The sequence below is a fragment of the Lathamus discolor genome, chromosome 16, assembly GCF_037157495.1.
Source record: "Lathamus discolor isolate bLatDis1 chromosome 16, bLatDis1.hap1, whole genome shotgun sequence".
Taxonomy (NCBI): Eukaryota; Metazoa; Chordata; class Aves; order Psittaciformes; family Psittacidae; genus Lathamus; species Lathamus discolor.
Window position 1 is genome coordinate 5,879,502 of NC_088899.1, and position 27,973 is coordinate 5,907,474.

The window sequence follows — 27,973 nt, forward strand, 5'->3', positions numbered from 1 at the left end:
TTCCCCTCCCTCTGGGCCCTTCTGATCTGCCCCTGGCTTTGATGTGCAGTTTGATGGGGTAGAGCTGGTCCCACACAACTCTGGGCTCGCAAAACAATCTTTCTCCCTCCCCTTAGGGATGGAGCTCATTTTCCTTGTGCTTTACTTGATCCAGCTGTTCCTTCCTTTGTTTGACACTCCTCCAGCTGTCTGCCTGAGACTGGATTGATTCCGCTGCCTTCAGTTTTTGATCTCTGTCTCCTCATATGGTTTTACTTCAAGCTCGAGTCACCAAAGACAACCTAGAAAACAATACTCTCTCCTGTGATTTGTAAGCAAGGGTTTAATAGCAGCTTTCTTAGCAAAAGGATAATAATGCCAGAGACTGGATATGTGGGAGCTTAAGGCAGCGCAGGCAAAAGGGCCTAGAACGCAACTAAAAGCCCCAGAATAGTGCAATGGGGGGCCCAAGTTTCTCTATCACATCTGGGTCAGACTTAGAACTTCTGCTTTTAGCCCTTCACACAAGAACAGAACTCTGCTTCTAGTTACTCGGCTGGCACCAGGACAAACAGCCAGGATCTGACACGTTGCTGCTCTTCTCCTTTCTGTACTCATAATACCAGCCCTGACAGCAGTGCCAAGCCAGAGCAACAGTGTCAAGCAACAAGTGAATCTTCAGCACTCTTTGCTCAAGGCAAATACTTGTTAAATTACATCTCCCAGCTCCTAAGGCCTGAACTGATGTGTTTAACTGTGTTTATATAACCCAGTGCACTGTGTTCCACTATGATTAAGGGTGTTAATGCAGTCAGTTACTGAAAACACTCAGTGACAAACAGCAGAGAAAGCAGCAGCAAGTTCCTAAACGTCAAACACTGCTTCACAAGTGAAAGTCTACCCCTTTGTGTGTATGCCCAATTGGAACAGGTGAAACCTTAGCCTAACCTAAAGAGGGCAGCAGCCTTAGGCTGATAAACCATTTAGAACTGGTTTAAATTAATCTCCTCTGCTGCCTAGAAGCATTAAGACATTTCTCTTCCCCATAACCCAAGTTCTGAAAACAGCAAGTCATTTCCACTGGAAAAGTCTATTTCAAGTGAGACAAGATGGTAAAAGACACTGAGTCAGAGCAGTCCAAGTGCTTTCAGATATGGGTATGAAAGGTCGCTTTAGACTCAGAATATGGCTCCATCTGAATCCAGCCTAACAGCCTAATCCATGTAGGTGGCTGAACTAGCCAGGGGTCTTTTAATACAAGACTTGCAGGAAGATTGCATGAGTGTAATGTCAGGAACTAGCACCTACCACTGCAGCTGCTGGCAGTACATGGTACAAAAGGAAATATGGGAAAGCTTTCTGCTTGCTGCTGTGAGATTATGGTTGTTCCTGGTCAACAGCAGACAGAACCAGACACTTCCTAAGAAATTCCAAGAAACCATTGGAGCTATTATTGCACAATGTGTCCATTCAAAAGCCTGCTGTCAGCTCCAGCAGGTCTTCACTCTGCACAGAACAGATACAGTCCAATTATAACCCTAACACAAACCATAGGCTTGTCTTTGCAAGCCTCAGGTATCTGCATTGACCCAATTCCACAGACACCTGCGTGCAGCAAAGGCTCCTCCTACGTCCCTCAATTGCAAACCTGCTGCAGATTCTCAGCCATCACAAGGCAGACAATATGACCCACAGCAGCTGAGGGGCTGGGCTGGTGCTGAGCCACAAGTCTGGTGGCAAAAGGAGCCTTTGCTCTCTGTCAGGCCATGGAGTCAGAGGAAAGGCTCAAATCTGACAGCCTTTTGTTCAGCTGCGTCAGCAGAGGCTGGAAAATGCTTGGCTTGTGGGCAAGAAGCTGTTCCCATTGCACAGGCAGCAGATCCCTCCTGCCCTGGGTTTCTCTCAGCCACAAGCAGAACCTTCCAGGCTGCAGTTCCAGGTTGCTTTCCCACCTTTCTGCCTCCCAGCTTTGGCACTGCAGAGGTTACAGCCTGCTTCTCGCATGACTTCTGGGATGGATGCAGATTGCTGTGGTTGCTGCTGTCATGAATTGGCTATTTCCTGACTGAAAGAAGCCAAGTTGAGGCCGAACTCACTGAAGGCTCCTAAAGAAAACCATGCACTGAGCAAACAGCTTCTCGGGGTTCAGAGGGAGAGGACGGAAGGGACACAGGAGGCTCCCACATAGATCTTTGCCTTTTCCTCACTCTAAACCTGCACAGTCTCTACTCAGCGCTGTATTCCAGAGCTTTGCTAGTCCAAAAGCTCCTGCACAGGCAGCTGTGTCAACACTGCCCCATCAGGAGCTGGATTTCTAACTAGGCTCTCCATAGAGGCAGAGCTGGGCAGCATTCCCCAGCCCTCCTCCTTCCTCACTCCCTGAGGTACTTTGGGGATGGATTCTCAGCTGCCCACTGCGGCACATACAGCTGTGCACCCTGACCACAGGTCCCGTCCAAAGGAAGCAGCCTCATCCATGCAATGAGAGGGAACCTTCCAGCATCAGCCAAGGGGTTCTGCTTCCCAGGGCTCTGCACCTGCCAAGCCCATCACAGAGCAGGCTAATAGGGAGAAGAAAGGCCCCTGTGTTTCCAGTCACCCCTGTTTAAGGCATGAAATACACGGTGATAGGAAATAGCTATTTCATACAATAGCTACTTCTTATCTATTTCAGATATGAAATGCTGGTGATTCAGGTGGAAAAACACCCCTGCCCAAAGACAGTGCAGGGTCACAATATTGCTTGGCTTGCAGGAAACAAAAATGGGCAAGCCATGTCAGCCAGGAAGTTTCCTCTTCCCAATCTCTTCCATGTTAACACTTTTGTTTTCCATGGCCACAGGCTGCCTCCCTGTGAATCTGAACTGAAATCCACCAGTATAGAAACACTAAGCAAGTATGAGATTAGGAAGAAGGTCTGATGCCAAGAGGTACCCTCCATCCCTCTATTGCCATTTTAAGAGCCATTAACCCTGGGAAGCAGGAGTGGAAGCGGCCACTTCTGTCCCATTTTCAGAGCTCTAAATGTATGGAATGTATTAAAAAGGAATGCCAGGATTAATGTTCTGTTGACACAAAGATACAAATCACAGCACGAGGCCTTATGGACAGGACTTGTCAGCACTCCATGCTTATTACCAACTGCTCCTTCAGATCCTCTTTAAATACAGGACCTATAATACTCTGCCATGATCAAAGGAGAAAACACCTACCCATGAGCAGAAGCAAGGATAACTCCTAGAGCTGAAAAGTAATAGGGAATGCTACAGCTTGGGAATAAAGAGTTCTAATTGACAGGTCAGTAGCAAAGGGAGCAAGGATCCTACAAAGCTAAACCACAAGCAGAAATAGAGCTTTGCATGGGAACAGCAAGAGGGGTTGATGTATACTGATACCATTTATCTATACGCTCAAATAACCCTTTCTGTGCCAATAGTGATCAACCTGTAACACTCAAAGGGACGAACACACCCCATATTCACTCCCCATAAGAAAGGCCTGGTGTGGATCAGGGGAGCCTTCAGAGCTGCTGGAAAAGAGCAATGTCACACAGAACCATGAGGATCACCGGAGGGTATGTGCTTCCCGGGTGGCTTCATTTGGTTGCAAAGCTTTTCTCATTACAATAAATCTTTCAGCTGCAATGAATCCCAGAAGCAAAGCTGAAATAATCCAACTTGCAGCAAGAGCTGTGAACTAAAAGGACAAATCTGAGCCCCAACCACAATGACAGGGCTGTGAAGTGAAGTCTGTCATTATCCCAGCGATGTAACAAGCCCTGTCCCTCTTTCAGACCCAGCATTACAACGTTTGCTCCCTCACCATAAGTGCTAAAGCCCCGACTGTGCCTTCTCTGAAGAACAAACTCAGAATGACAACTTGAGGGTCTGGGCAGAGGTTTTTCTTCTTTACTTCATTGGAGCCCACTGTGATCACCAGCCTGGGATACAGTCATCAAAGCAGCAGGTAGGGAAAATACCCACATGTAGTGTATGAGAATGGCACATCCCCAGCACCATTTACACTAGGTATGTATAAAGCAATAGATGGAAAGAGTTAATAGTACCCCTGGCACAATCTGTTTCCAGCAAAGAGAAAGGTGAAGTTCACAAACCCACCCCACAGAGACAGTGACTGCAATGGTCTGAGCTCTGCTATGCCCAAGTACTTCTGAAACAGAATGAGAGGGCTGCCCAGGAACAGTGCTATCTGGGGGCTGTCCTTTGCAGGCAATTCAACTCTTCCTGTCTTGGCTCTCCAGCTGGAAAGCTCTGCTTCCCTATGTGCCAAAGGCATCGGAGCATAAATTGATTAATGTTAATGTCCAGGTATGCCAGGTATTTTGATGGAAGCTTAAGATTGTTTTGATCTTCTGCTTAATGCACTGAGCTTTGCAGCTTGCCTAGGAGACTCAGACATGCACAAAGGAGTTAAACCGGAGCACGCAAGCAGGCTGCTCTCCTACTGAATCCATCAATAATGTGCATGAGTGTTTCTGTGCTCCTCCAGCACTGTCCTTGTACAGGTCAGAGAGCTCTGTCTGCATCCTTTGCCATAAGGCATCTCTACAGCTTGGTCTAGCATGGCACAATATTTAAACACCCCCTTCTATTGGAATGCAGTCAGCTGCAGATTCCTGGGATTCATCTCAAAACCATTAATAGAAACCAGTTACAAAAACAGAGAAATTGCCCAGGAAACCAACATGGATTTTTTTTCCCTCCAGTCTGAGGCCTCAGGATTATTTTTCCAAGACAAAAAATGCATTTGGGTAATTTTTCCACAACATGAAATCCAAAAAGCTTCAGTGTGAGGAGAAAAGCCAAATGTGCCCCTCAAAATCATCAGAGGCAGACACTCAGCAGGTATCAGTCAGCAGACTTGCACTATGTCAGTTTACACCTGCTGGGAATCTTCTTCATAAAATCTTGTGTTCCACAAATACCCCTCAGATCATGTATCCTGCCACTAGAGAGCTGTAGGGAATGCTGAAAGTTGGTTCCCCTAAAACAAAGAGAATGAAGAGTCTCTTTCACTTTGTCTTTGCTGTGGATCCCACAGAGCTGTGCTTCACCAGAGGGTTTTTCTGGTGCTGAATAGATTTGCCTATTCATAAATGTATCCTGCCACTCACAACCTGTGAAAATCATCCCTGTCAAAATGTTTAATATCAAAATATTTGATAGTAAAGATAGTTCTTCTGAATCGGCATCAAATTCCACACTGCTCCAAATGAGCAGCTGAAGCAGATGCAGTCAGGCTAAGTGTTAAGTTGGTTAAATCCTAATAGAGCAGTTAAGTGTTCTCACTGAGGTAGTTTTATTGGGGGTTTTAATTAGATTTTGCTTTAAATGGTGTTTAATATAAGCACAACTTCCTCAATCTCAGCAGGCAAAGACAATGTGTAGGGTACCTGATCCAGGGAACACTTGAGTACTGGCCTTTATCTCCTTACTCATTTCTTTTGTATTCATTCTTAGGTACAAATCTTAACTGGGGTTTCAATCTACAGTCCCCTGCACTGTAGCATTGCCTCCTGGTACAGCTAAAGGAGTAGTTCCAGTAGATGACAGCAGTAACAGGCTCTGATCTTCCATCAAGGCTAGCCCAGCAACAGAATTCCACATGGGCAGATGTTCTATATTTCTTAGATATCAAGTACCAGAATCATTATTGTATTTCATGTTACCCATTGGCACCAACCATCATCCTTTGTGATAGAGAAGGTCTACACAGGATCAAAGTGCTCACCCCAGACAACACTGACTAATGAGAAACGCCAAAACAAGCAGGAATGAGATCAGGAGTGGAAACAGAGACACAAAGCAGCACCTCAGCAACATCCACAAAGCACAGAGGTTCATTATAGTTTTCTCTTAAGTTTAATACCCTTGGCATAAATCAAAACGTGTAAAAAGGAAATCTGGAAAATCAGTTCCCTGTAAAAGTCATTTCAGCTTAGTAGAAAAGGGTTTAAGGAGCTTGTCACAACTGGTTCAGTTAAAACGCCTTTAGAAATAGACAACCTAAAACCACCTTAGATGTTTTCTTCTGGTCCCTCATGCACATTTTCAAGGGTCTTCTTATTGATGGCATCACACTCATGTTTGTTGCACATAGGTTTTAGATACAGCACAAGCTTCTGGTAGGAGAAGTCTGTAGTCTAAACAGCCAGGAGCAGGAGGGAGACACACAACACTGAGGGAAATGACTCACCCAAACTCACACAGTGGATTAGGGGCAGAATTAGGAATACTGCCCAGACCAGCTGCACATCAGCACCTTCCTTACTGCCTGGGCTACGCTGCTGCTCCTCCCAGGGAGCCTGGAAAGCCCTGGCACTGTGTGAAGACTGACAAGGAACCAGGACGAAGGAGCTCAGGCCTAATGTGGACAGAACCCTGATTTTTAGCTTTAGGACGGCCTGTTGCACCCCTCTTGCCTCTCAGATTTCCCCAGTATTCTGATTCCCTTGGGCAAACACAAGTCATTACTACCTGCTGCTTCTTTTCAGGACAGCACAGTGACAGGACGAGGGGGAATGGCTTTAAACGGAAAAACTGTGTTTGAAATACTAAGTACTTCAAATATTCAATACTTAACTCCCAGTCTATTCTGAAAGCCAGCAGAAGTATTAAGTATTTATCTCCTAAATCTATTCTGAGAGCCACCAGTGTCTTCAACACACGGAATTAAAAGAATAAAGATGCAGGTATGAGCTCCGAATCAGTACCTGAACCACGAAGCTCCTGAGGGGATGCAGATCTGAATTTGAGTTACCACCAATCTTAACTTCAGGAGCTGCTCTATTCATGTGTATGCATCTTTCAGTGTTCCTCTAAGGGTCACAGCAGCAGCTGTGTGTTCCTAGGAAGCAGGAGGATTTTATTCAGGGCTCCTGACAAGCTACCATGTGCACATGAGTACCCCAAAACTACATCCATACAAATGAGCCCCCTATATTAACTGCTGAGTATCAAGTGCTCAAGGCAGAAGGGAGCCAAGCTATGACCTGGGACTGACTCACTCCCATGGGAGCTGTGGTTCTACAGCATCTCACCCTATTCAAATCCAGGATGAAACCATTAGGCTCCGCGCTAGGGGATAGAAGCAGAGCACTGGTCGAATTTGGCAGATGGTGGACAGCACGGAGCTTCAGGAGGAAATGATTGAGGGATCAAATCACCACTTCGAACACTTACTCAGCCAGTGTGATTGCCTTAAGAAATGCAACAGAAGGCAGCAGCTCAAACCGTGCCATCCCACCTGGCTCTTACTCATCACTTTCTAAATCCCAGGAAGAGGCACCAGACAGGCTGCCCCGGGCCCCATCTTTCAGTTCAGCAACACTCCTCTGTAAAGAAGAGGCCTGCACTTTGCATGCTTTTCCATTCCAGATCTCAAGGCAACTTACATGGAAGTCTTCTAATACCTAAAGGGGGCCTATAGGAAATCAGGACAGGGGCTTTTGACAAGGGCCTGTAGAGACAGGCCAAGGGGAATGGCTTTAACCTGCCAGAGAGGAGACTGAGATGAGCTCTTAGGCAGAAGCTCTTCCCTGTGAGGGTGCTGAGGCGCTGGCACAGGGTGCCCAGAGAAGCTGTGGCTGCCCCATCCCTGGCAGTGCTCAAGGCCAGGTTGGACACAGGGGCTTGGAGCAAGCTGCTCCAGTGGAAGGGGTCCCTGCACACAAGGCTGGTGGTGCTCCAGAAGTTACAGGGCTTTCAGGCCCTGGCTGCAAGATATATCCCTGAGAAGCCCTGTGCTTCTGCTCTCCTTTATCAGAGACTAGAAAAGCCTCCAGGTCTGAACCTAAAAGCACTCTAACGGAGGAGAACAGAGAGCCTTTTCCAGGGCACACAGGCAGCAGTAAGTCAGGCTTCTCTAACATGGGAACAGCTCAAGCCACAAGTATACAGCAGAGTTTCTTTCTGCAAAGAACCGAAAGTTCTCAGCATACAGGGAGTGTCCCCTTCCTGACCACCAGCACTGTGCCTTTAACCACATCTTTTGGTCTCTCTGTACATGGGAGCAGTGTTCTGGTACCACGAGCTTTCGAAGGGACACTCCATCCCTCACACTAATTGTAGCCCATGTGTTGCACCCGCCTAAAATAATGAAGCAGTGGGATAGCAGGCACAGCATCCTGAGATCAGAAATGACTGGGAAAGAGTGGAAAAATGAACAGGTTGGCTCTGGAAATGGTGCTCAAAGGTTGTTTCCCAGAGAGTTTTACAACTTGCCTCAGGTTTGCAGGCCATTTCATTTAAATCCTTTGGCTGAAAAGGAGGCTGCTTTCCATAATGCTCTATAATCCTGCTGCTAAATTTAGACAAACCTGGAGCCTGACCAACTGTCAAGGATAATCTATGGGAATTGTCTATGTGCTGTAGATCTCTGGCAAGTGTAATTTTAGCTAAAGAGGGTGCTGCTTGCTTGCTGCAGCCCTACTCCAGACGTAGCTGTCCCTACACTGATAGCTACATACATGTGTATTTCTATCTGCTCTCCTTTCCACATTAGAGATCACCCAAGGAGAAGGTGTTGCACCCAAGGCACAGATAGCAAGACTGCTATTTTCCGCTCAATTCCTTTCCACAGTCCCAGGTTTTTGCATGAATTACTTGTGAAAGCCTTTCCTGTCTTTCCAAGGGCTACAACCCTCTTCCCTTCCCCAAGGGATGGATGATGTTATCAGAAAGTAGGACACATTTGGCTCTGTCCTACCTTCCGATGGGCCTGGAGCAGTTCTCACAGATGGCGGGATGCTGATAACAACATGGGCCACCCTCCTGCATCACAGACAGCAAAATGAGCCACTGGGAGTTCCCTGGAGGATGCCCATGTAGACCTGGGGGAAGCAAGAGAAAAGACCATATGCAGCAGCATCTTCTGGCCAGTAACTGAAACAGTATGAATGGTGAAGGGAGCCAAATGGAGGCCTGCTAAGCCTGGGTGACCAGCAACAGAGTCTGCCTTCAGGAGGTACCTGCTGACTGTGCTGCTGAACACATTCCAGCTGGCTCTTCCCTAAGGAACTTGCTGCCTTGGTGCTGACAGCAGAAAACCCTTTGTCAGTGGAGGAAACAGCTCTGACTCAAAACCAAGGGAATGGAGCTGGTGAGTAACATGGTGCTGTTTACACACAGTCACGTTGCTCACTACAACGGCTGTAGTTTCTTCTACCAGTTTCTTTTTCCTTTGGCACGTTCTTCTGTGCCTGCTTATTCCTCAAGTTTAACCACTTCCTCGCTGGCTGGTGCTAAACTCAGCCAGAAGCATCCTGCCAGGAATTGCTAATTCCCTTAAAATAAGCCAAACAGATTCCGACCTATTGGGTTTTTACCTGATGTGCTGATTCCTCATTCAGGACTCCTCATCCTTGTCTTAGCATCAATCATACTGCAAAGTGACTGCAGGACTCTGAAGTGCAGCTGCTGAGAGGCTCCAGGCATGTTTCCTCCAGACCTACACGTACCAAAGGCAACGACACTCTCTCAGCACAAGACCTGCCTGCTCAGTACCACGTCTTCCTTATTGAACAAGTGAAAAAACCTCATTTTTGATCAATATTTTAAGTTAATTTTCTACTTGAAACAAAATCTTAGCCACATTTCCTAAGGAAACACAGCACATGCAGTTATCTGATCCCACTGGCCAGTCAACCTCCTCCTCCTTCCCATTACTTTGAAACCCAAAAGACAATTTCAGCTGCAGTCAAGAACAGGGGACAAGCTTCAAAGCTCCTACAAGTTTTGTAGTTAGCATAACAAAGGAAAGCTGCATTAGTGCCCATGCAGTTAGCAAGACTGAAAAACTCAGTCTGATTTCAGGGAATTGACACAGAAGTAATCTAGAACATTGTCATCTTAAGCTCTCTCACTCACAGAATTCCTTCTTTCAGTTTTGTTCCCCTGTCTTTTAGGGGAAAGCAAGCAAAAATGGATACTTCCACTGGATCTTTCCAGCCCAATGACTCTCAGGCAGTTTGAAGCGTAAGCCTCCATCTCACTGGGTATCTCCAGTCTCTGGAATAGAGCATGAATTCACCTGCGAAGCATATCCTGACTTTCAACCATTTCCTCTCAGCAGAATAGAAAGATGAAGCAGAAATCTTCAAGTCTTTACAAATTTAAGAGTATAAAAGTCAAGCCTTTCCTGTTTGCAGCCCATACCACAGCCACATCTGCACATACACATTTAGTACGCTGGTGTACACGTATTTTGGAGAGGAGCAGCATCCCATAATAAAGCTTTGTCAACAGTATATTCTGTACTTGCACTTCCCCTATAGAAAAATACGTGCAGGTTTCATCCCTCTCATTCTCTTTAGCAAAGTGAGCCAGTTTAAAATTGCATCCTGTGGTCAAGGCAGTTACAGCAAGTTGATACAACCCTGGTTTATATTACCTGATTAGTGCCACAGTCTGTGCAGTGTCTGCCATAATGAAGACAGAATCCTGAGCCATGCTTGGAGGTACATCAGCAAAAAGGGACATAGCATTTATATGACAGACTGGCATAACTGCCATGGATGGTTTATAAACAGCTGTAAATGACCCAGACTTCTACACATGGTTGTGTAATTACGTCTAATAGATGTGAAAGTAATGATTACTCTTGGCAGACTACAATTTGGACTACTACTTAGAGAGCATACCATTTAATAAGCTATTTTACTTCACGGAGACTTGCAATTCTCCATACAAGCACCTTAATATAACACGATCCTTGCCATAGCACAAGATTTCACTTGCACTGGAATATCACGAGGTACTGAGTTATTATGCTTTGCAATTCCCACATTCCATTATTTCCCAGTAACCCAATATAAAAACAAGTTAGAGAACAAGGTGGGGGTGCTGATCCAGGAGAATGGCAAAGTTCTCTGCCTGCATGATCCCAGCAGACATATGGGTACAACAGACAAGCTTGTGATCTACAGCCCCAACATCATGCTCCCCAAGAGCAAGAGAGGCTTTATATCAAACTAGAGAGACATAAAACCTAACCTAAGCCTTAGTGGATAAAAACGGGTAATGTACCCTTGGGCAGTTGATGTATTTAGCATCTAGAACAAGAACGCAAGCTGCAGAATTAAATAAGACAAAATCAAGGCAGAATAAAGCTCAAAACTGGAATCAGACATACAGCATTGATAAATTAGCAGGGCATGCTACTGCTGTCCTTTTATAAAGTCTTTTTCTCTGTGTAATTCCAAAGGCATCCCAACCCTTCAGCAGCCAGCAATCTCCTGGAAATATGCAAACTGATTACCATTCTTCCCTAGACAGGAAACCAGCAAGCTTGGGCTGAGAGTCAGAAAGAGAAGCTCTAGGGCTGACAGAGAACTCTAGCATAGGCACTTAAATGTGATGAGGGAGGGGAAAAGACATGGACCTCACTTCAAAGGTGCTAAATCGCTCAGGCCTCAGCCCTTCATCTGTGCATCCTTGTGCAGGGAATGCTTATTGCTATTTTAGAAACACCCAAATGCACTCTGCCTATTTAACAAACCTGCAAGCCAGGATCAACACTCTGTCTTCTCTTGCTTGGTAAGTTCCTAAGGCTCACGGCCAGACATCCTCCTCCTCCAAATCCTGACAATAGGCTGTGAGAGAGTCCTACTGGTCTTGGTTAAAAGCAACTGCTGCCTATTTAAAGCATGAAAAGGACAGAACACGTTTTTAATATATTTGATCAAAGTTGCCTACTGTTAACATATGGTTTGGGGAAAAAAAGCACTATAAAAATGTGCTAACCACATGTTTCTGCAGGACTTCAAGAGCTCGCAGAACGCCACCAGCTTTCCGACAAGATTAATGGATTTTTAACTGTGGGCGTTCCCTTTCCTTAAAATACCAGCACAAAATCCAGCCAACTTCCACACCAAGGGAGTTCCAGAGGCTTTGAGTTTATCGCCATCTAGTGACAAGAGTAAAGTCATACACACAACCTCAGGCACATTCCCTGCGTGGAGCCACTTGTCCCTCCTGCAGCAACACTAAACCGTACCTTGTGGTATGGCGTTCCACAGATTACCTTTTGTTTCCTTCCCTTTTTTAGGCAAGCGTTCTGCTCTTGGAGATAAAACGGAATGCATTTTCAGGGCTGTTTCCCTGCGTGCAGCACCATGACAGGCCTAAGGAAGCTCATTCTTTTTCCCTTTCTCTCTGAGGTCAGTCCCACCTCATCTATCTGCTAGAATACAGACAAGGAAGAGTTAAATACACAGAAGTTAACTGCCTCAAACAGGAAAATCAGCAGCAGAACCCAGATATCAAGTCCTTTGTCAGGGTTTATTTAAAACATCTCTATTTTTCACTGATTTCATTACTTCCTTCAGCCATGTAAAACCTGATTACAATGGGGTTGTCTTGGGCACAAACCAGGTTTTATAGGTAATGAATAATTAGCTCTGCACTTTTACCAACGTGGGCTGGGTAATAGTGGATGTTCCATAGCACAACAAGCAACTGTAGAAAAAAACCCCACATTTTTTTATTAGCACAAAATAGAACAGAAAAAACAAATGTGCCCTTTAAGGATGCTCATGCAATGCCTCAGGCACATGCACGCCAAGGCTCCAGGTAAGGGAGAATTAAAGCTTATGCAGATATATTCCGATCCAATTCCTATTCCACCATAACTCTTAGTAAACAGCAGCCCTTCTACAGTAAAACTATGAAAGAAAGAGATTTTGAGAACTTTCCAACATGCTTGTGTAACAGATTATCAGAAGAATTCTTTCACTTCATCCCATCTGCCACAACTGATTGCTCTTGCAGTACATCCTTCAGTCTAATTGTAAATAGGAACTTCAGAGATCCAACTTGTTAAAGACCCCTTGGCTCATAGTCAGGGCAGCAGCACAGGACTGTACAGCAGTGCCAAGGCACTATGCAAGAGCTCACACCATTCCCTTTGGGAGGAAAAGCACATTGCTGTCAGGTTTGCCCTTGGAGAACTGCTCACTGAGACTGAGTTTCCTCCTACTGATTTCATCACACTTAGAAAAAAGTTAAATGTAATCCATGTACTTAAATATCCTTTTTTTAATTACAATTACAGGTGAACACTCATTACAGATGCGTTTATTGCTTTGAGCTTTTCAGGAATATCTTGGGTGTTTGCCATCCTGCAGGAGGGTTTCTCAAGCCAGCTCGTTTCCAGATGCGCTCCAAATCTTTCTCAAACTTGACCTAAAACAGAACATAAAAATAGACATAAAACTGTAACATAGTTTAGAAGAACACTCAAAATTTCATCCCTTGCCCATGTGTCCCAGGGGGAATCTAGGTAATAACAAAGACACAAAGGAAAAATGCTTTTAGTAGGCAGCTTGTTCCAAGTGACTTTCTAAGAAAACATCTTGACATGCACAAGCATTATTTTGAAGTCCTGTGCAAGGAAAACTGAGAAGATGGACAATGAAACTAATTTCCTCATCATAAAGTGCTCAACACTGCTACCTACAAACCTCAAGAAATGGCATTACAATTAAGCGCAATCTGCATCTAGGCAAGTTGGAAATCACTAGAGAATGAACTAAACTGTATCATAGCAAACCTAACAGCTGAAAGGTAGTGGTGAATGAAACATCTATGGCTTGAACGAAGTCCAGTATCTTCCTTCACCCCTGCTATTAAGGGAAGTAAAAGGCTTCTATACAGGAACACACAATAGGAAGCACTCGAGGATGCTGGCAAGACAGGACAGAAATTGAACCAGTCTCCCTGATGTAACACAGACACATGAATTAACCTTCCACACAAACACTAAAATTCCTCTCCATTAGCCACACATAAGTTACTGTCATGAAGAAAGCTTATGCCTAGTAACTATCACACATACCTGTTTACAACCACAGAGACAGTGTGAATTACAGCTTCTGAAGATGCACAGGTCAAACACTAACTAGAAAAAGCTATTGTACCAGTAAATGCTGAATTCATTAAGGCTCCCGAGCTGCTGCTGCCACTTCCCCTAAATCAATTCCACTTAAAACCATCATTTAATACCTGAACCAGTCCGAGAAGCGGGCACATTTATGTCATGAAGCTCTCCACCCTGAGCTTACCTGCCGTTTCTTCTTGCGACCTTCCTTTATCCTCCTCCTTATGAACTTCCTCCTCTTCAGCAGCTTTTTGTACTTGTGCTTATTCATTTTCCTCCTGCGAATCTCCAACACATTCTTACACTGAACCTTGTTGTTAGGTGTTCCTTCCCCTTCCTCCACATCACCTCCCTCATCCGCGGGGGGACAGTCATATCGCTGGAGGAGTTCCCGGCCAGCTTCCTCCTGAGCGTTAAGGCCTTCTGCTTTCGGAAGGAAGTACCTAACTGTGAGCCAGCTCTCCAAAGGGCTGATGGAGAGTTTTCTGGGGATCAGAATCTCTTCCAGTTCAGGGTCATGGGACTGCTGAGCTTGGGCTCCACTCTTGTTCGATGGCTGCGTGCAATAGTGCGCAGGTGTAGAATGATAGCCAAGAAAGGAAGACACTGACCTGGGCAAACGGTGGCCTTGGAGAAGAAAAGAAGTTCACTTAAGAGGCACAGAATTTTCAAGCAGAACCTTAAGAAAAGCTCTGTCCAGCTCTCAAACCACCAGACAACTGTGGCCAGGATAACCTCCTAGAAAAAGCCGCTTACAAATTACATTCCCAACTCCCAATTACATTCCCCAAATCACAAAAACAAGGAAGGATGCATTTAATTCAACTTACATTGCTATAACATCATTGCTAAAACTACATTGTACAGCATTTTACTGTATAAACCCCGTTAGTGCAGTTTGGAATGGGCAGAAGCAGGCAGTTTGCTGTATGAAGCCTTTCCGCTGCTGTGCAATCTCCTCCTAAGCTTTAAAGAAGTCAAATCAGAGCTACACAACACGGACAGATCAGAGACATAACAACAGCCCCACCGCTCCTGCCCTGCTTGCTGGGAAAGGAACTTCAGCGAGCAAACACAGAACCACCCCAACCAACAAACACCCAGAGCAAAGCCCACGAGCCTGGACCGCAGAACCGCCATGTACCTGCAATCCGGGAAGCCCTCAGTAACCGGGAAGCCGCCTGTGCTATTAACATGCTGTTTCGCTCTGTTCGCTCTCGGAGGCAGTAAGGGCTGTTAAAACAAGAACATTTATTCACCGAGGTAAATACGGTCCAAAAGCTCTTCTCCATTACCCCACAAATGGCGGGCACCTTCAGCACCCTCCTCACTTCACCAACACGCTCTTAGGTTCTGCTCTAAAGGCACCCACAGGCACCGCTACAGCCGAGACTGATAAAGCTTCGGCTGCTCCAGGCTCAAAACCAAGGTCGCTTCAGCCGCAAGTCACACAGCTCGGGCTGGAAACGGCGCTTCCACACCACAAAACGGAGGGGAAACGAGGAGCCCGCTGCCCTCAGGCCATGGGGCGCAGCCCCGCGGCCTAACGACGGGCCGGCACCGAGGGGGCCGCATCCCCGTCTCCACAGCCCGGCCGCAACCCCGCCACCACCGCCCCGCACGGAGCTACCGCGGCCCGCACCGGCGCTCCGCTCCCTCAGCCCGCGGCCGCCATCACTCACCAGCCCACCCGCCTCTGCCCCGGAACTTCCGCCCGCCGCGCGCAGGCGCTGAGGGGCCGGGGTCGGGGCATGGCGGCTGCTGAGGAGCGAAGGGAGGCAGGCTCCGTGGGCAGCGCCGGGGCTGAGGAGGCTGCTGGAGCGGGGCCGCCTCAGCCCCGCTGCCCTCAGAGCAGGCAGCAGACCCGGGGAAGCGCTTGAAAGGGTTTCGCGAACAGGTCCTGGCCTTCCCCACCTGCTCCCGCCCGTCTGAATCCTGGAGCAGGGCTGGTTGTGTCCGCCTTGCCCGCAGCCGGCTGCGGTGAGCGCTGTGGGAGCATGGGGACGGCCCCTGCCCGGTGATGGTTTCCAATGCATCAAGGGGCCATGAGAAACCTGGAGCGGGCGTGCAGTGATCAGACAAGGGGAACGGCTTGAACCTGCCCGAGGGGAGGCTGAGAGGAGCTCTTAGGCAGAAGCTCTGCCCTGTGAGGGTGCTGAGGCGCTGGCACAGGGTGCCCAGAGAAGCTGTGGCTGCCCCATCCCTGGCAGTGCTCAAGGCCAGGTTGGACACAGGGGCTTGGAGCAAGCTGCTCCAGTGGAAGGGGTCCCTGTTCATGGCAATGGGTTGGAGCTGGATGAGCTTTAAGGTCCCTTCAACCCAAATCACTCTGCGGTTCTGTGGTGACTCCTTTTCTACACCCAATTCAAACTAAATAGTTCAGCGAGCTTGCCCCTTACCTGTTGGGTTTGCGCTGATCTGCAGGCACCTTTTGAGATGGAAAGTCAATGGCTGGCAGTTGTTAGCACTGCACTTTGCTCACCGGCTCAATCACAGCAGCCCATCACCGAACCCAGCTCTGCGCACAGGAGCGTGGCGTGACAAGCAGTCATGGGTGAGACTTCATATCCCTGTCAGCACAGGGATCACAGGAGCATGGCAGACACCGCTCCGTGCACACCCACAGCTGCCTCCGAGGGCAGGTCTGAGGGTGGCTGCTGTCCAGGAACAGCCACGCCTGTCTCTCCCACTTACCTGGCTGCTGTTTGTCTTCTCTTACTGGTACAGGAACCCACCGCCTTGGCGCAGCATGAAAGTGCCGCATCAGCTGGCAGGGGGGAGCGATGCTCAAGCCAACCCCACACTTCAAAGAAGTTTCTGCTTTTATACTTACTCCCAGGCAGAACACAGGGCGCTTGTTCACCAGCTGCTTTGAGGATTTCAGGCTAGAACAAGGGTCTGCCTCAGCTCCACATCCACCCCACCACGTCAAACCCATCTAGCCCCAGGGGTGAGAGTTTCTTCCTGCAATGTACGTTTCTCTGGTCAGGGAACAGAAACCTATGTGCAGACAAATGAAGTGGTTCAGTAAACAGGCTGTTTGTTTAAACAGGGCTTTATTGAAGACACTTCAGAAGTTTATGTACAAAACAGCATTCCCACCCCCGTATCAGGATGTTAGTCACCCACTGGGAACAAAGCAAGTGCCTGGTGTGTGCTGTCAATCTGGGGAGACGCAGAGGTTGCTGAGGAGTTTAGAGAAGTACCAAATCCATGTCATTTAGAGCTGGGCAATTGCAGCCTTGGCTCCATTAGGACTGAAGGAAACCAAAGAACCTTTCCCAGGGCCATGTCTCCAGCAGACTGGAATCTGACAGCATACACTGGGCCTTACTCTGAGGTCAGGTCATTTACTTCTGCAAAGAGTTTGGTTTTGGAAGTGATGAGGAACCAGCCCCTGGATCTAACTTGCTTTATCTTCGATCTATTTTAGATGGTTCCATCACTACGAGCACAGTAGTATTTGCAGGAAGCATTAGAACAGAGCAGTAGCAATACCAAGGAGAAGAGTCAGCCACCTCACTTCCCACATACACCTAGAAAGAGGCTGGTATCCAACTGGCTATTTCAACTAGCGTATAAGAAAACCCTAGGGACACAGACAATAGTGGCACAGTTAAACAGTGACTGATGTGCTGTTTCTGCAGTGTGCTGGGCACTTCTACCACGGTAGCGTTTCCCCTTGCCAGTCCAGGAAGGAACCGTTCTCCTTTTCACCAAGACGGTCCAGAACAGAGAGGATACCAGGGATAGCCTCTTGCACCTGCATGGGAGCCTACAGCAAATCAAGTTAGATCATTACGGGGAATATCTTACAGAAGAGAATCAATGGCATTTAAGGAGTTACTAGAATCAAGGGGGATGTATTTTCATGTTTCTCATGGGCCTCTGCAGCACATGGAAGTGTGTACTGTGCAGAGGGCTCTTGCGCAAGGGCTGGGACAACACGGGAGTCATACTGTCACATTTCACATGTCACTTACCATGTTTCCACCCATGTCTGTCTGGAGCCAGCCTGGATGCAATGAAATACAAAGAATTCCATCCGATTTCAAGTCTGCAGCGAGACACCTGGTGATCATGTTCAGTGCAGTCTATGGGAGTGGAAACCATCGATCAGTGTGCTAGCTTTACAAAGCTTGAGCCAGACCTTAAGCCAAGCTAAGTGTCACCTCCCTTCCACCATGCTGCCAAAGGAAGGGGCAGTAATAGTATCACAGTAACTTATCCAGGCTTAGTGGGGCTTCATTCTTAGAGATGCCTTTTAAGAGAAGCACTGTGAAAGCTCTATCACCATTAGCTTACTGCCCAAAGATGAAACCAAGTTATGATGGAAGACAAGGAACCATGTGAAACTGCTAAGGAACTCTGGAGAAAATAATATTGACATAAGGACTCTATTTTTCTGCAGTAATCACTACACAAACATTCTGGGTTTGACTTCTGAACAGGGAAAACAAGCACACTAACAGCTTATGAGGAGGTGGTGTAGGAGAAGCTGTACGCCTGATCTTGACTGTACAAACTCTGGATGTGACAAACCTCAAAACTCCACCTCTGCTTAGCGAGCATTGCCAGGTACAGCTCAGCACACCTTTTGTTGAGTTCCATGCTTGCTGTCTTGCTTGGACTGGACAGGAACACAACTAATAGGTTACACACCCGATGGCATCAGTTCTTCCCTGAATGCCAAGTCCCTCTGAAATGCATCTGTATCAGAGTCATGATGGAGCCTGTTCTTAAGAAGCTGGCATGCTCGCTCCAGGTGTATGGTTTTCCCATTTCCAGCCCCGTGAGGAACAAGGACAGTTCCTGTGTCAGCCTGTCCAAGCGGTGCTGCACACCTCACCTCATCATCCTAAGCTCAGAGTGGTCTTTAACTCACCCACTGAGCACAGCCCACAAACCTTTGCTATCCTGTAGGGGTAGACCTTGAGGAACATCTCATTTGCCTGGACGAGTTGCATGGAGGCAGCAAGAGAGGACATATTGATAATAGCAGCTCTGTGGCAGCCCATTCCTGTGCTCAGCTGGGCTGCCTTCCTCAGAAGGGGGAGAAATGCCTGTGGAAACAAGAGTTTGAACTTGGTCAGCTTGCCCTTGGCCAAGGCAATCTATGGAGAAGGGTGATGGCTCCCCACACAAGTTGACTATAGGAAACCTGTCTATAACAGCCAGCTGCAGGTAGCAAGGACCTTCAGTCTCTTCTGCCCACCTCCTAACCCAGCCAATCCACTGAAGTGACCTTATACCAGGCGGATTTAAATTAAAAGAGCCTTAATAAAATGATCTCTGTGTGCTCTCTAGGCACACAGTTTGATATCAGAACTGTGTCTGTGCAGTCCCAGGGTGACAAATGCTTTGGTTACAAGGGGAAAGCCTCTTCTTAGTACCATAGATTAAGCATGTTCCTCCCAATTCTTACCTTGGTGACCATCAGCTGGGCAACTGTATTGGTTTCATAAATGGTCAGCATTGTCTCTGCTGTGACTTCTTCCAAGGAAGCAAGCACATTGATGCCAGCGTTGTTAATGAGGCAGTTCAGACCTTTGTCGCCCACAATCTCCTCCACTTCCTTGACTACTTTCTTGATGCTGTTTTCACAGACCACATCTGCACAGAGGAGCCAACAACAGCCACAGTGTGTGGGTCAAATGCTGTTTGTCACTGTACGACGCGTGCTAAACCAAAGCTAAGGCATTAGTCTGAATGGGGACATTTAGGCAGCACACTGAGATGACAATGCGAGGAGGACTTCACATAGATTATGTTATCTGAAGATGAGGGTGATGGTTTACAGTGGCTGGAGGTCATGTACAGCTACTGATCACCCAGGAGACCAGTTCCTTCAGATGCACTCACCTGACTTAGCTGAATATAATGATACACAAGCCATTTACTCACCCAGCTGAAGGAGCTTGATGTTGCTGTATTGCTTGCTGAGCTGCTGGAGTTCCTGGGAAGAAGAAATCTTTTGGGTTATCTTTTATAGATCCATGACTATTACATAAACCAGCTTGAAATCTGCACCTCCAGCATTGAAACTGCCATTTATTTTCATAACTGCACTGCAGGCACTGACACTGGTTTGGTTGCAACCTGCTGAGCAGCTTTCCTGAGAGCAGGATCAACTGTCTCAAGAAACTGGACTCTTCCTACTCAAGACCACCAGCACACTGAGTTAGAGTTCTCAGTGTGGACAGCTCGAGGTGTGCTTGCAGGGTAACCAAAGGTCTTTGCTCAAGCAGCTCCCAGTGCCCGTTACAGCAGACACAAAGCTCACAGTGCATTCCAGGACAGAAATTCCTCACTTCTTTAAGGAAAGCAGAATTCTCCTGAAGCTCAGCTCATGCTTTACATCATTTCAGGGCTACGGGAATGCTTAAGAAAAGCCATTTGGAATTAGTGTTACTAAATTAGTGGAATTTAGTACAGTTTCCTAGCAGTTTTCCCATGGAAATTCTGTTTTCCTGCACTCTCCTTAGCTTCAGTTCTTGTAACTGAAGGTAAAGCACACATGAAACCAGTTACATACACAGCAACTGTCCATAAGAGCTATTCTCTCCCTGCTAGATAGCTGTAATTCACTCATCTGCCTACTGTCTCTTAGCAGAGAACTGACTGGTGTTCTTGGAGGAAATCAGTGCTATCCTGGTGTTGCTGCTGGACAAAGTGTGTCCAAATTCCAGCTGGAATACTGAAGTTTCTGTGCCATGTAGCCAAGTGGGAAGCGCGGCCAAATGTAACAGATGGATTACATACTCCCAGCTATGTTTAGGAGGCTGAGCAACCTGGCCAAACATTCCAGCTCAAGCAGATCCATTTCTTTAGGAGCCCTTTGGGAATAGGGGTCAGGAGGGCTGGTTTTGAAAGAGTACTTCTTTGCCACTTGGAGACACTTCGGGACTCGGTGTCCTCTGTCAAGCTGTAATGCATTACATCCTTTATCTCAGTTCATACTCTGCAGGATTCTCTCCAGGCTTGTTTAGAGAACTTGTTCTCCCACTGAGGACAATCTACGACTGCAGTTAAGGCCATTAAGGGGAGGGGAAAGGAAGGGGAACAAGTCAGAAGCACAAAACCAGAAGACATTCCTTCCCTTGGATAGGGCTTAATGGGAGAGTTTTCAACAGATGAAAGGCTCAGAACACGCTGTCTTGTTTATCGATAGCCAGGCATGAAATAGTTCTGCCATGTCAAGGCCTGCAATAATTCTGGGGCTTTGGACTGGACTTCGGTTTGACAGCATCACTTACTTGATAATAAACTCCAGAAGTGCTCTGGCTTCCCAAGGTTTGTTCATTTATTTATAGCCACACTGCTTGACTCTCTGACAGAAACAAGCTACTAACTTCTGCTAAAAGGCCAGAGATGTTCTGTGTAGTGACAGCAGCCGAGAGGCTTCTGAAGTGAGAAAGCAATATGTTCAATTACCAACTCCAAACAGGGCAGGATTAAGCATTCTCCAGAACATAACCAGCATGAAATTACAGTTGCTGGATGCAAATCAGCTTTCAAATGCAATGATTTTTCCATTGAGTTCATTCCTTGGTTAACAAGTGACTCCCACTTCAGTGCTTGAAGTGTCTCAGAAACAGCTTCCAGGCAGAAAACTACCTTAGAGAGCTTTGGTCTTCGAGAACATTATTCTGCCTTATAGTAGGATATAAACAGGAGATGAAAATCCAGTCAGGAAACCTAAACACTGCAGAAAAGCCTCTTCTTTCCCTGTTGTACCTAGAAGGAACATGCAGAGAGGAGCACTGAGGCACATTGCACATTCATGGCTGAATACAGCTGTTTCGAGCCACATGTGCTGCTTCTCTTCCGCCACACCAGGTAGTTCTGATCAATGACATCAAAACCCTCCTGTGTCCGGAGAGCTCTGGAAATATTACTGCCATGCAATGCAGTGCAGCCCATAATGGCAGCACATAGAGAAGAATAAGGGAGCTCATTGGCACTGCTGTTTGAGGTACAGCTCGTGCCTTAATGTTAGTTCATGCAGTTTCACTTAAAGGCAGTAAGTACAGCTGACATAGCCCAGGCTAAGTCATTTTTAGTTGGAGTAATGTGATAACCAAATTGCAACCAAGCAATACAAACCCAACACCACAACCCCCTCATAGCTCTGAGTGCTCTGCACCTGGATAGTGCCCCCTGAGAATCCATTCTTAGGGATTCCAAGAAAAAATTACCCTCTGATTAGCATCTCCTTTCCTGCCTGCTGATCCTAACTATGATTAACAAAGAGCCAGCCTAATCCGCTTTAAACAAGGCTATCCCAGGTACAGCTCCATCAATACACAGGGTATTTATTGCTGGATCTCAGGCAGGAATGTTGTCTCTGTCATTAAGCAAGATTTACTCTTGTCTTTCTGAAAGCATTATTCACTTTGGTTACAACTCTTGGAAGGGACCTGGCCATCCGAGGCCAGTTGGAAGCAACCAAGCCAAACTAACAGAGCCTGTAGGCAGCTTTGTCAGGCAAAGAGCACTTGGGTATCCATCACATCATCCTGCTTGGACAAAGTCAAAGATGTATCATATTTGCTCATGTCTCCCTGAGACAGGCTATCCAGTATCACAGTGTACAGCCAACTCACTGTTTGGCTGTGTAGATGCTCACACTGAGCTGCTGCAGACTGCCCCAAATCCAGAAGAGCTAAACCTTAATGCTGTAGGAAGTGCAAAACACTTCCAGAATAAAGCAACAGACCAACACTGCAATAACCTTTGAATAAGAACGAGAAGGACTTCAGGAATGCCCCCTTTGCCTGATACAGCACCTCTGCCTCACTACAGCACTGCTCTTCCCAAGAGCAGCCACATGGCTTAAATATGTAGGAAAGGAAAACCACAACCAAAACCTGACAGAGACAGTGAGCAGGAGCACTTCAGTGCGAGCTCTGTGTCTGACAAGGGAACAGACACAGCACTGTTGGTAACACTATCTCCTACTTCAGAGGAAGGGAAACAGCACATTAAGCCCTGGAAGCTTTCCAGAGCCCAGAAGAGGACTCTTGAGCAGGGAGGAACTGAACGCTTTCTTGTTCACCTGGAAACACACTTGGGCTTGCGGGGAGAGCAGGAGGAACAAGAGATGCTCCTGTCCCACACTCAGCTCTTGGCACAGCCAAGCTGAGTACACAGAGTGAACTGATTTACACTGTGGCCATTTGCATCCCTTCAGCTACCTGGCTCCCCCAGAAAGCCACCTCTTCCGTTTACACCCCAGCAGCTCATAGTGGGGACTACAGCATCATTAGGTGCAGCCTGAGACTTTAGGTCAGAGGGGTTTTCCCACTTACAGGGAAGCAGGATGGGGGAAAAGGAGCAAGAAACCAAAGCAGCGCGGGGGGAGAACACAGATGGGTCCATGAGCCATCTGCCTCATAATAACCGTGCTGCGGTTTTGTCCATCTGGAGTGCAAAGACAGGACATCAGGATTATTCTGCAAGAGCTTTGTAGCTGCTTCCTCTCTCTTGGAGCGGCCCAAGCGAAGGCAGCTCAGAATCAAAGCGGGGCTGAAGGAGCCTCGCATGGTGCTTTGCGAGGAGGGGCAGCGGTTATCTCGATGCCTGCAGGCCTGCCTCGTGTTATCGTGTGATCTAAAAGCCATTTGTTAGGCAAATGTTCCTGGGAGGCCACCTAGGAGCTATTCAGCACAAGAAGGCTGAGTTTTTACAGCTCCTGCCAGCACACTCACATGCAAGGGCCTGCAGCTGCTCAGCATTAGCCAGGGTGAGCAAGTTACAGGAGTGCTGCTTTGTGTAGTAAGCAGAGCCCAGCATCTCTTCCTAAAGTCAGGTCCTCGGGGCTCTTGTCCAGCCACTGTTCAGAGGACTCTGGAGTATGCAGTTATCTATCAGCTACACCCTGAGATTCCTTGGATAACTCGCAGCTCCCGGGGAATTGCTGCTGTCATCCCCTCAATGGATTTGCCAGGAGCTAAGTATATATCTCATCACTTCTCCTCTAAAAACTGGCATTCTGCTCTTAAACGGCTTTTCATTTAAGTTCTGCCCATCCTCTTTTCCCCTCCCTGCATTCTGCAATGGGATAATGCTATTGTACCAAACCTGGTGGGAGCAGTCTGGCCAAGGCGGCTGTTCTCCAAGTCCATCCTCAAATCCAGGAGGAATAAGGGACAGTGCGTTCATATTAAGCAGGATATTTTATATGATCCCTTCCCACAGAGAAAAATGGGAGGAAACAAAAGTAAACTGCTTGAATCATTGTCAAGAGACAAAGGCAGCACTGACAGCTCAGGTGTGCAGAGAAAGAACAGGTCCCTCAGCATCACAGCCCAGTCTGCGTGGTCAACAGGCAGGTATTAAACAGGCAAAGCCCATTTCGTGAGCACTAAGACAGTGCCTTGGGAAGGCAGGAACCTGAACTCTGGGGTTTCAGTGTTTGGGAAGTCAGTGAAGGGAAAGCAAATGAAAGAAGATGGCTGAACCTTTGCCTTTCCTTTCCCATCCCACACTCGACATCGCCAGATTGGATGCAAGCTCTGAGCCAGTGGTTGCGCATGGTGCCAAGACTCCCGTGGCTGGAGGCTCAAGCACGCCTGTGCTTGCCCTCTGCCAGCGAGAGGAACGGGCAGCAGGGTGGAAGCACCTCGGAAGGTGGAATGGCGGTGCCAATGCCGTGTGTTGCAGATGGGACAGATAACACCAGCGAGACAACCACAGCACCTTCACTAAAGACCTCCCTTCCTGGTGGAGGTTCCAAAGCCATCTGTTCGAAATGTGCTTTCAGCTGCCTGCAGAGGTTCCTATTGATGTCCTGCCAAAGCGCAGCACATGGCCTAGAGGTCCTTACAAAGAACAAAAACCCACCCTGATCCACCAAGGACAAGCCTCACCCCCTCCTCCCCAGAAAAAAACCAGCCCTTTGGGATGCACCCCATGTGGCCTGCGGGATCGCCACTGGGGTTACTGGAATGCGGCTCTTGGCCAGCTTCCTGCCTACAGGAATCACGGCTGCCAGAGTCTTTCCAGGTTTCTCCCACTGCTAGCGAGGAGTGACCCAGCCTCTTCCCAAGCACACTGAGCTGTTTGAGGGTTATTTCAGCTGCTTGTGCAGGTTTGCCAGCCTTTCTGCTCAAGGTTTTTAAGTACTGGCAATGAAAACCCTCACAGAGCTGTGTGAAGCCCAGGTAACGCTTCCTAGGAAGCTCTTCGGATTCAATATAAGGCAGAAGCTCTTCCCTGTGAGGGTGCTGAGGCGCTGGCACAGGGTGCCCAGAGAAGCTGCGGCTGCCCCATCCCTGGCAGTGCTCAAGGCCAGGCTGGACACAGGGGCTTGGAGCAAGCTGCTCCAGTGGAAGGGGTCCCTGCCAATGGGGAACTGGATGAGCTTTAAGCTCCCTTTAAGGTCCCAAACCATTCTAGGCTCCTATGAACCATTTTGCTCCTCCCTGTCATTGATCCACGTCCATTACAACGAGAAATCACTGCTGAACACAAGGGCCAGTGGGTGAAAAAGCACCTCCCTCAGCACGAAAGCAGCTTTAGAACAAACAAGCGAGCAGGGAGATTTCTATCTCACAACAGGTCCGATGTCTCCGCTGGTTTCCTGCGCCACGGCTGCTCTGTGCCGAGGGTTGTGCAATCACCAATAGGAAACACATCTGGGACAAGCGCCAGAGCTTGTAACAGGAGTTAAAAGCAACCGGGATGGTGGTGAATACCTGTGCAGGGGCTCATGTAGCACAGAAGGGGGGGCAAGGGGGCTGCAGGAGCCTGCTGGACTGTTTCTCAGCAAGTCTATTCAGAAGCATCCTAAACGTGCCTTTGTGCTGGAGGGAGATTCTGACATGAAACAAAGCTATTTCCCTTCAGCTCTGTAAGCACCAGCACAGCGCTGCTGGAGCAGTGGGACCACAGACATGACCTGCACTGTAACCTGTGAAGGAGAGGTTCTTTGGACAAGGGCCTGTAGGGACAGGCCAAGGGGAATGGCTTGAACCTGCCCGAGGGGAGACTGAGCTGAGCTCTTAGGCAGAAGCTCTTCCCTGTGAGGGTGCTGAGGCGCTGGCACAGGGTGCCCAGAGAAGCTGTGGCTGCCCCATCCCTGGCAGTGCTCAAGGCCAGGTTGGACACAGGGGCTTGGAGCAAGCTGCTCCAGTGGAAGGGGTCCCTGTTCATGGCAATGGGTTGGAGCTGGAGGAGCTTTAAGGTCCTTTCCCACCCGAAGCACTGTGTGGTTCTAAGGGGGAGCCTCACATCACCTCTGAACACTTCTGTGCAGCGGCGAACAAAGTTGTCACGTTTCCTCCATTGCCGGTGTGGTGCGATCAGAGTGCTCACACACTGTGATTCTGAACAGAATAAAACCCACCAGGAGGGAGCAGGCACAGAAGCTCTGTTTACATCCCTTCGTGCCAGGGAATTCTGCTAAGGCAGCCCCGTGCTGTGCTTTAAATAACGCAGAGGCTTTTGGTATCAATTCTCAATTTAATGGGTATCAAATAAGCTTTTGGTATCAATTTTCCTATCGAATTCCTATGGATTTTGGGTGCTTGAGAGAGTCATTGTTGAGAGCTCAGATCCTGCAGCTCTGGAGCCCTAGAGCTTTGGTAAGAAAGGAGGAGGAGGGTGATACCTGCGGGCATTGCCGTGCTGCCCAGCAGCATCCTGCCCCACTGAGGAGAGTCGAGCTCACACTAGAGATAGAGCAGAAGAATGGCCACAAAGTGAGCAGACCCATAACCCTCATTGATTTGCCTCCCAAAGGCTCCTGGAGTGCCCTTAATCTGCCTGACAATCATTTGTAACAGCCTGGGGATGGGGCAGGACTCCGTTACTGCACTGCTGTAGCAGCAAGAATGAAAGGGCAAGGGGGTGCAAGGGAATCCACCACCAGCAGCGTGTAACAAAAGCCACTGTGCTTTCAGCAGGAGGCTCTGGTCCCTGCCCAGCCAAGAAAGGCACTAAAAGGGGTCATTCATTCGGGCGTTCTCACTCACTGTAAGTCAAGTGGAGAAAGGGGAGAGTCAGACAGGGCACAGCCCCTGAAAGGACAATGGAAGCTGTAACGGGTTGCACTGGGAAGGATTTTGGAGGCGTGGAAGAAGCAGCGCTTGGGATGCCTGAGCGGGGCTTCCCGCTGCCCTCGGGAGCAGGCAGCAGCATCCCGGCAGCTCGGAGGCTCCCACAGCACCAGCCCCATCCATCCCATCCATCCCATCCATCCATCCCCGCACTTGCTGCCGGGACCTGCGCTTCCAGCAGCGTGTCCCCCCCCCACCCCGCTACCCCTTGCCCCCCGGGCTGCATCCTCCCCTCCGGGGCACAAGGGCTCCGGTGCCCGTAGGGCGGCCAAGGGCCGCAGCCCCTCCCGGCGCTCGCAGCCCGCTTACCTGCGCCTTCTCGGGGTACCGGCAGGTCGCGATCACGAAGTCCGGGGAGGGGCTGGCGGCTGCGAGGCCCCGCACCAGCCCCAGCCCGATGCCCCGGCTGCAGCCGGTGATGAGCACGGAGCGGCAGCGAGGCTGGGACATGGCTGGCTCCGCTCCGCTCCCGGCGCTGCCCCACGCGGTTCTCAACCTGCGCGGCGCGGACCCGGCACCGCCGCCCCGGTCCCGCCCCGCCCGGCGCCTCCCACCGCTGCCTGCCGGCCCCGCAGCCCCGCGGGCGGTCACACGGGGAGCGCCGGGCTCGGTCCTCCCTCCCTCTCTCGCAAAGGTCGCGACTGACCCGATCCCCGCGCGGCGCTGCGGGAGGCTCCGCTCCGCAAAGGGCTGGGGAGAACCAGGAGCTTGTCACAACAGCACCGCCGGGCCCCGGCTCCATCCTGCGCTCAGAGACCTGCAGCTTCCCAGGGTTGTCATAGAGCCACAGACTGGTTCGGGTTGGAGGGACCTTAAAGCTCCTCCAGCTCCAACCCCTGCCACGGGCAGGGACCCCTTCCACTGGAGCAGCTTGCTCCAAGCCCCTGCGTCCAACCTGGCCTTGAGCACTGCCAGGGATGGGGCAGCCACAGCTTCTCTGGGCACCCTGTGCCAGCGCCTCAGCACCCTCACAGGGAAGAGCTTCTGCCTAAGAGCTCAGCTCAGTCTCCCCTCGGGCAGGTTCAAGCCATTCCCCT

The 27,973-nt window shown here is 48.7% G+C and overlaps 2 protein-coding genes across 4 annotated transcripts; both read right to left on the reverse strand.

The window, feature by feature from the left end:
* Positions 1-13,016: 13,016 nt before the first annotated feature.
* AURKAIP1 (aurora kinase A interacting protein 1) lies at positions 13,017-15,652 on the reverse strand. 3 transcript variants are annotated; one of them, XM_065696232.1, is made up of 4 exons: positions 15,558-15,652; positions 15,020-15,108; positions 14,060-14,502; positions 13,017-13,181 (listed from the first exon to the last, which is right to left on the reverse strand). In XM_065696232.1, the coding sequence occupies exons 1-4, from the start codon at positions 15,626-15,628 to the stop codon at positions 13,074-13,076; spliced, it is 711 nt and encodes a 236-aa protein (XP_065552304.1). In that variant the 5' UTR covers positions 15,629-15,652; the 3' UTR covers positions 13,017-13,073. The 3 variants fall into 3 exon arrangements, with proteins under 3 accessions (XP_065552304.1, XP_065552305.1, XP_065552306.1); XM_065696233.1 differs by having other exon boundaries at positions 15,518-15,565; XM_065696234.1 differs by having other exon boundaries at positions 15,506-15,561.
* A 1,262-nt stretch (positions 15,653-16,914) lies between these two features.
* LOC136022648 (C-signal-like) lies at positions 16,915-27,406 on the reverse strand. Its single transcript, XM_065696230.1, has 6 exons — positions 27,246-27,406; positions 19,780-19,831; positions 19,301-19,488; positions 18,783-18,938; positions 17,859-17,969; positions 16,915-17,650 (listed from the first exon to the last, which is right to left on the reverse strand). Exons 1-6 carry the CDS (start codon positions 27,384-27,386, stop codon positions 17,537-17,539), a joined length of 762 nt encoding a protein of 253 aa, XP_065552302.1. The 5' UTR covers positions 27,387-27,406; the 3' UTR covers positions 16,915-17,536.
* Between the last annotated feature and the right edge of the window lie 567 nt (positions 27,407-27,973).

What these genes read in the sequence shown, in the direction of transcription:
- AURKAIP1 (XM_065696232.1), bottom strand. Translation starts at nt 15,628, where the DNA reads ATGCCCCGACCCCGGCCCCTCAGCGCCTGCGCGCGGCGGGCGGAAGTT. An exon ending in GGGCAGAGGCGGGTGGGCTG is followed by an intron (nt 15,109 to 15,557) that starts GTGAGTGATGGC and finishes TTGTTTTAACAG; the next exon opens with CCCTTACTGCCTCCGAGAGC. An exon ending in GAGGGCTTCCCGGATTGCAG is followed by an intron (nt 14,503 to 15,019) that starts GTACATGGCGGT and finishes TTCTTCTCCAAG; the next exon opens with GCCACCGTTTGCCCAGGTCA.
- LOC136022648 (XM_065696230.1), bottom strand. Translation starts at nt 27,386, where the DNA reads ATGTCCCAGCCTCGCTGCCGCTCCGTGCTCATCACCGGCTGCAGCCGG. An exon ending in CATCAAGCTCCTTCAGCTGG is followed by an intron (nt 19,489 to 19,779) that starts GTGAGTAAATGG and finishes TCCTCTGTGCAG; the next exon opens with ATGTGGTCTGTGAAAACAGC. An exon ending in CCCAGCTGATGGTCACCAAG is followed by an intron (nt 18,939 to 19,300) that starts GTAAGAATTGGG and finishes TTGTTTCCACAG; the next exon opens with GCATTTCTCCCCCTTCTGAG.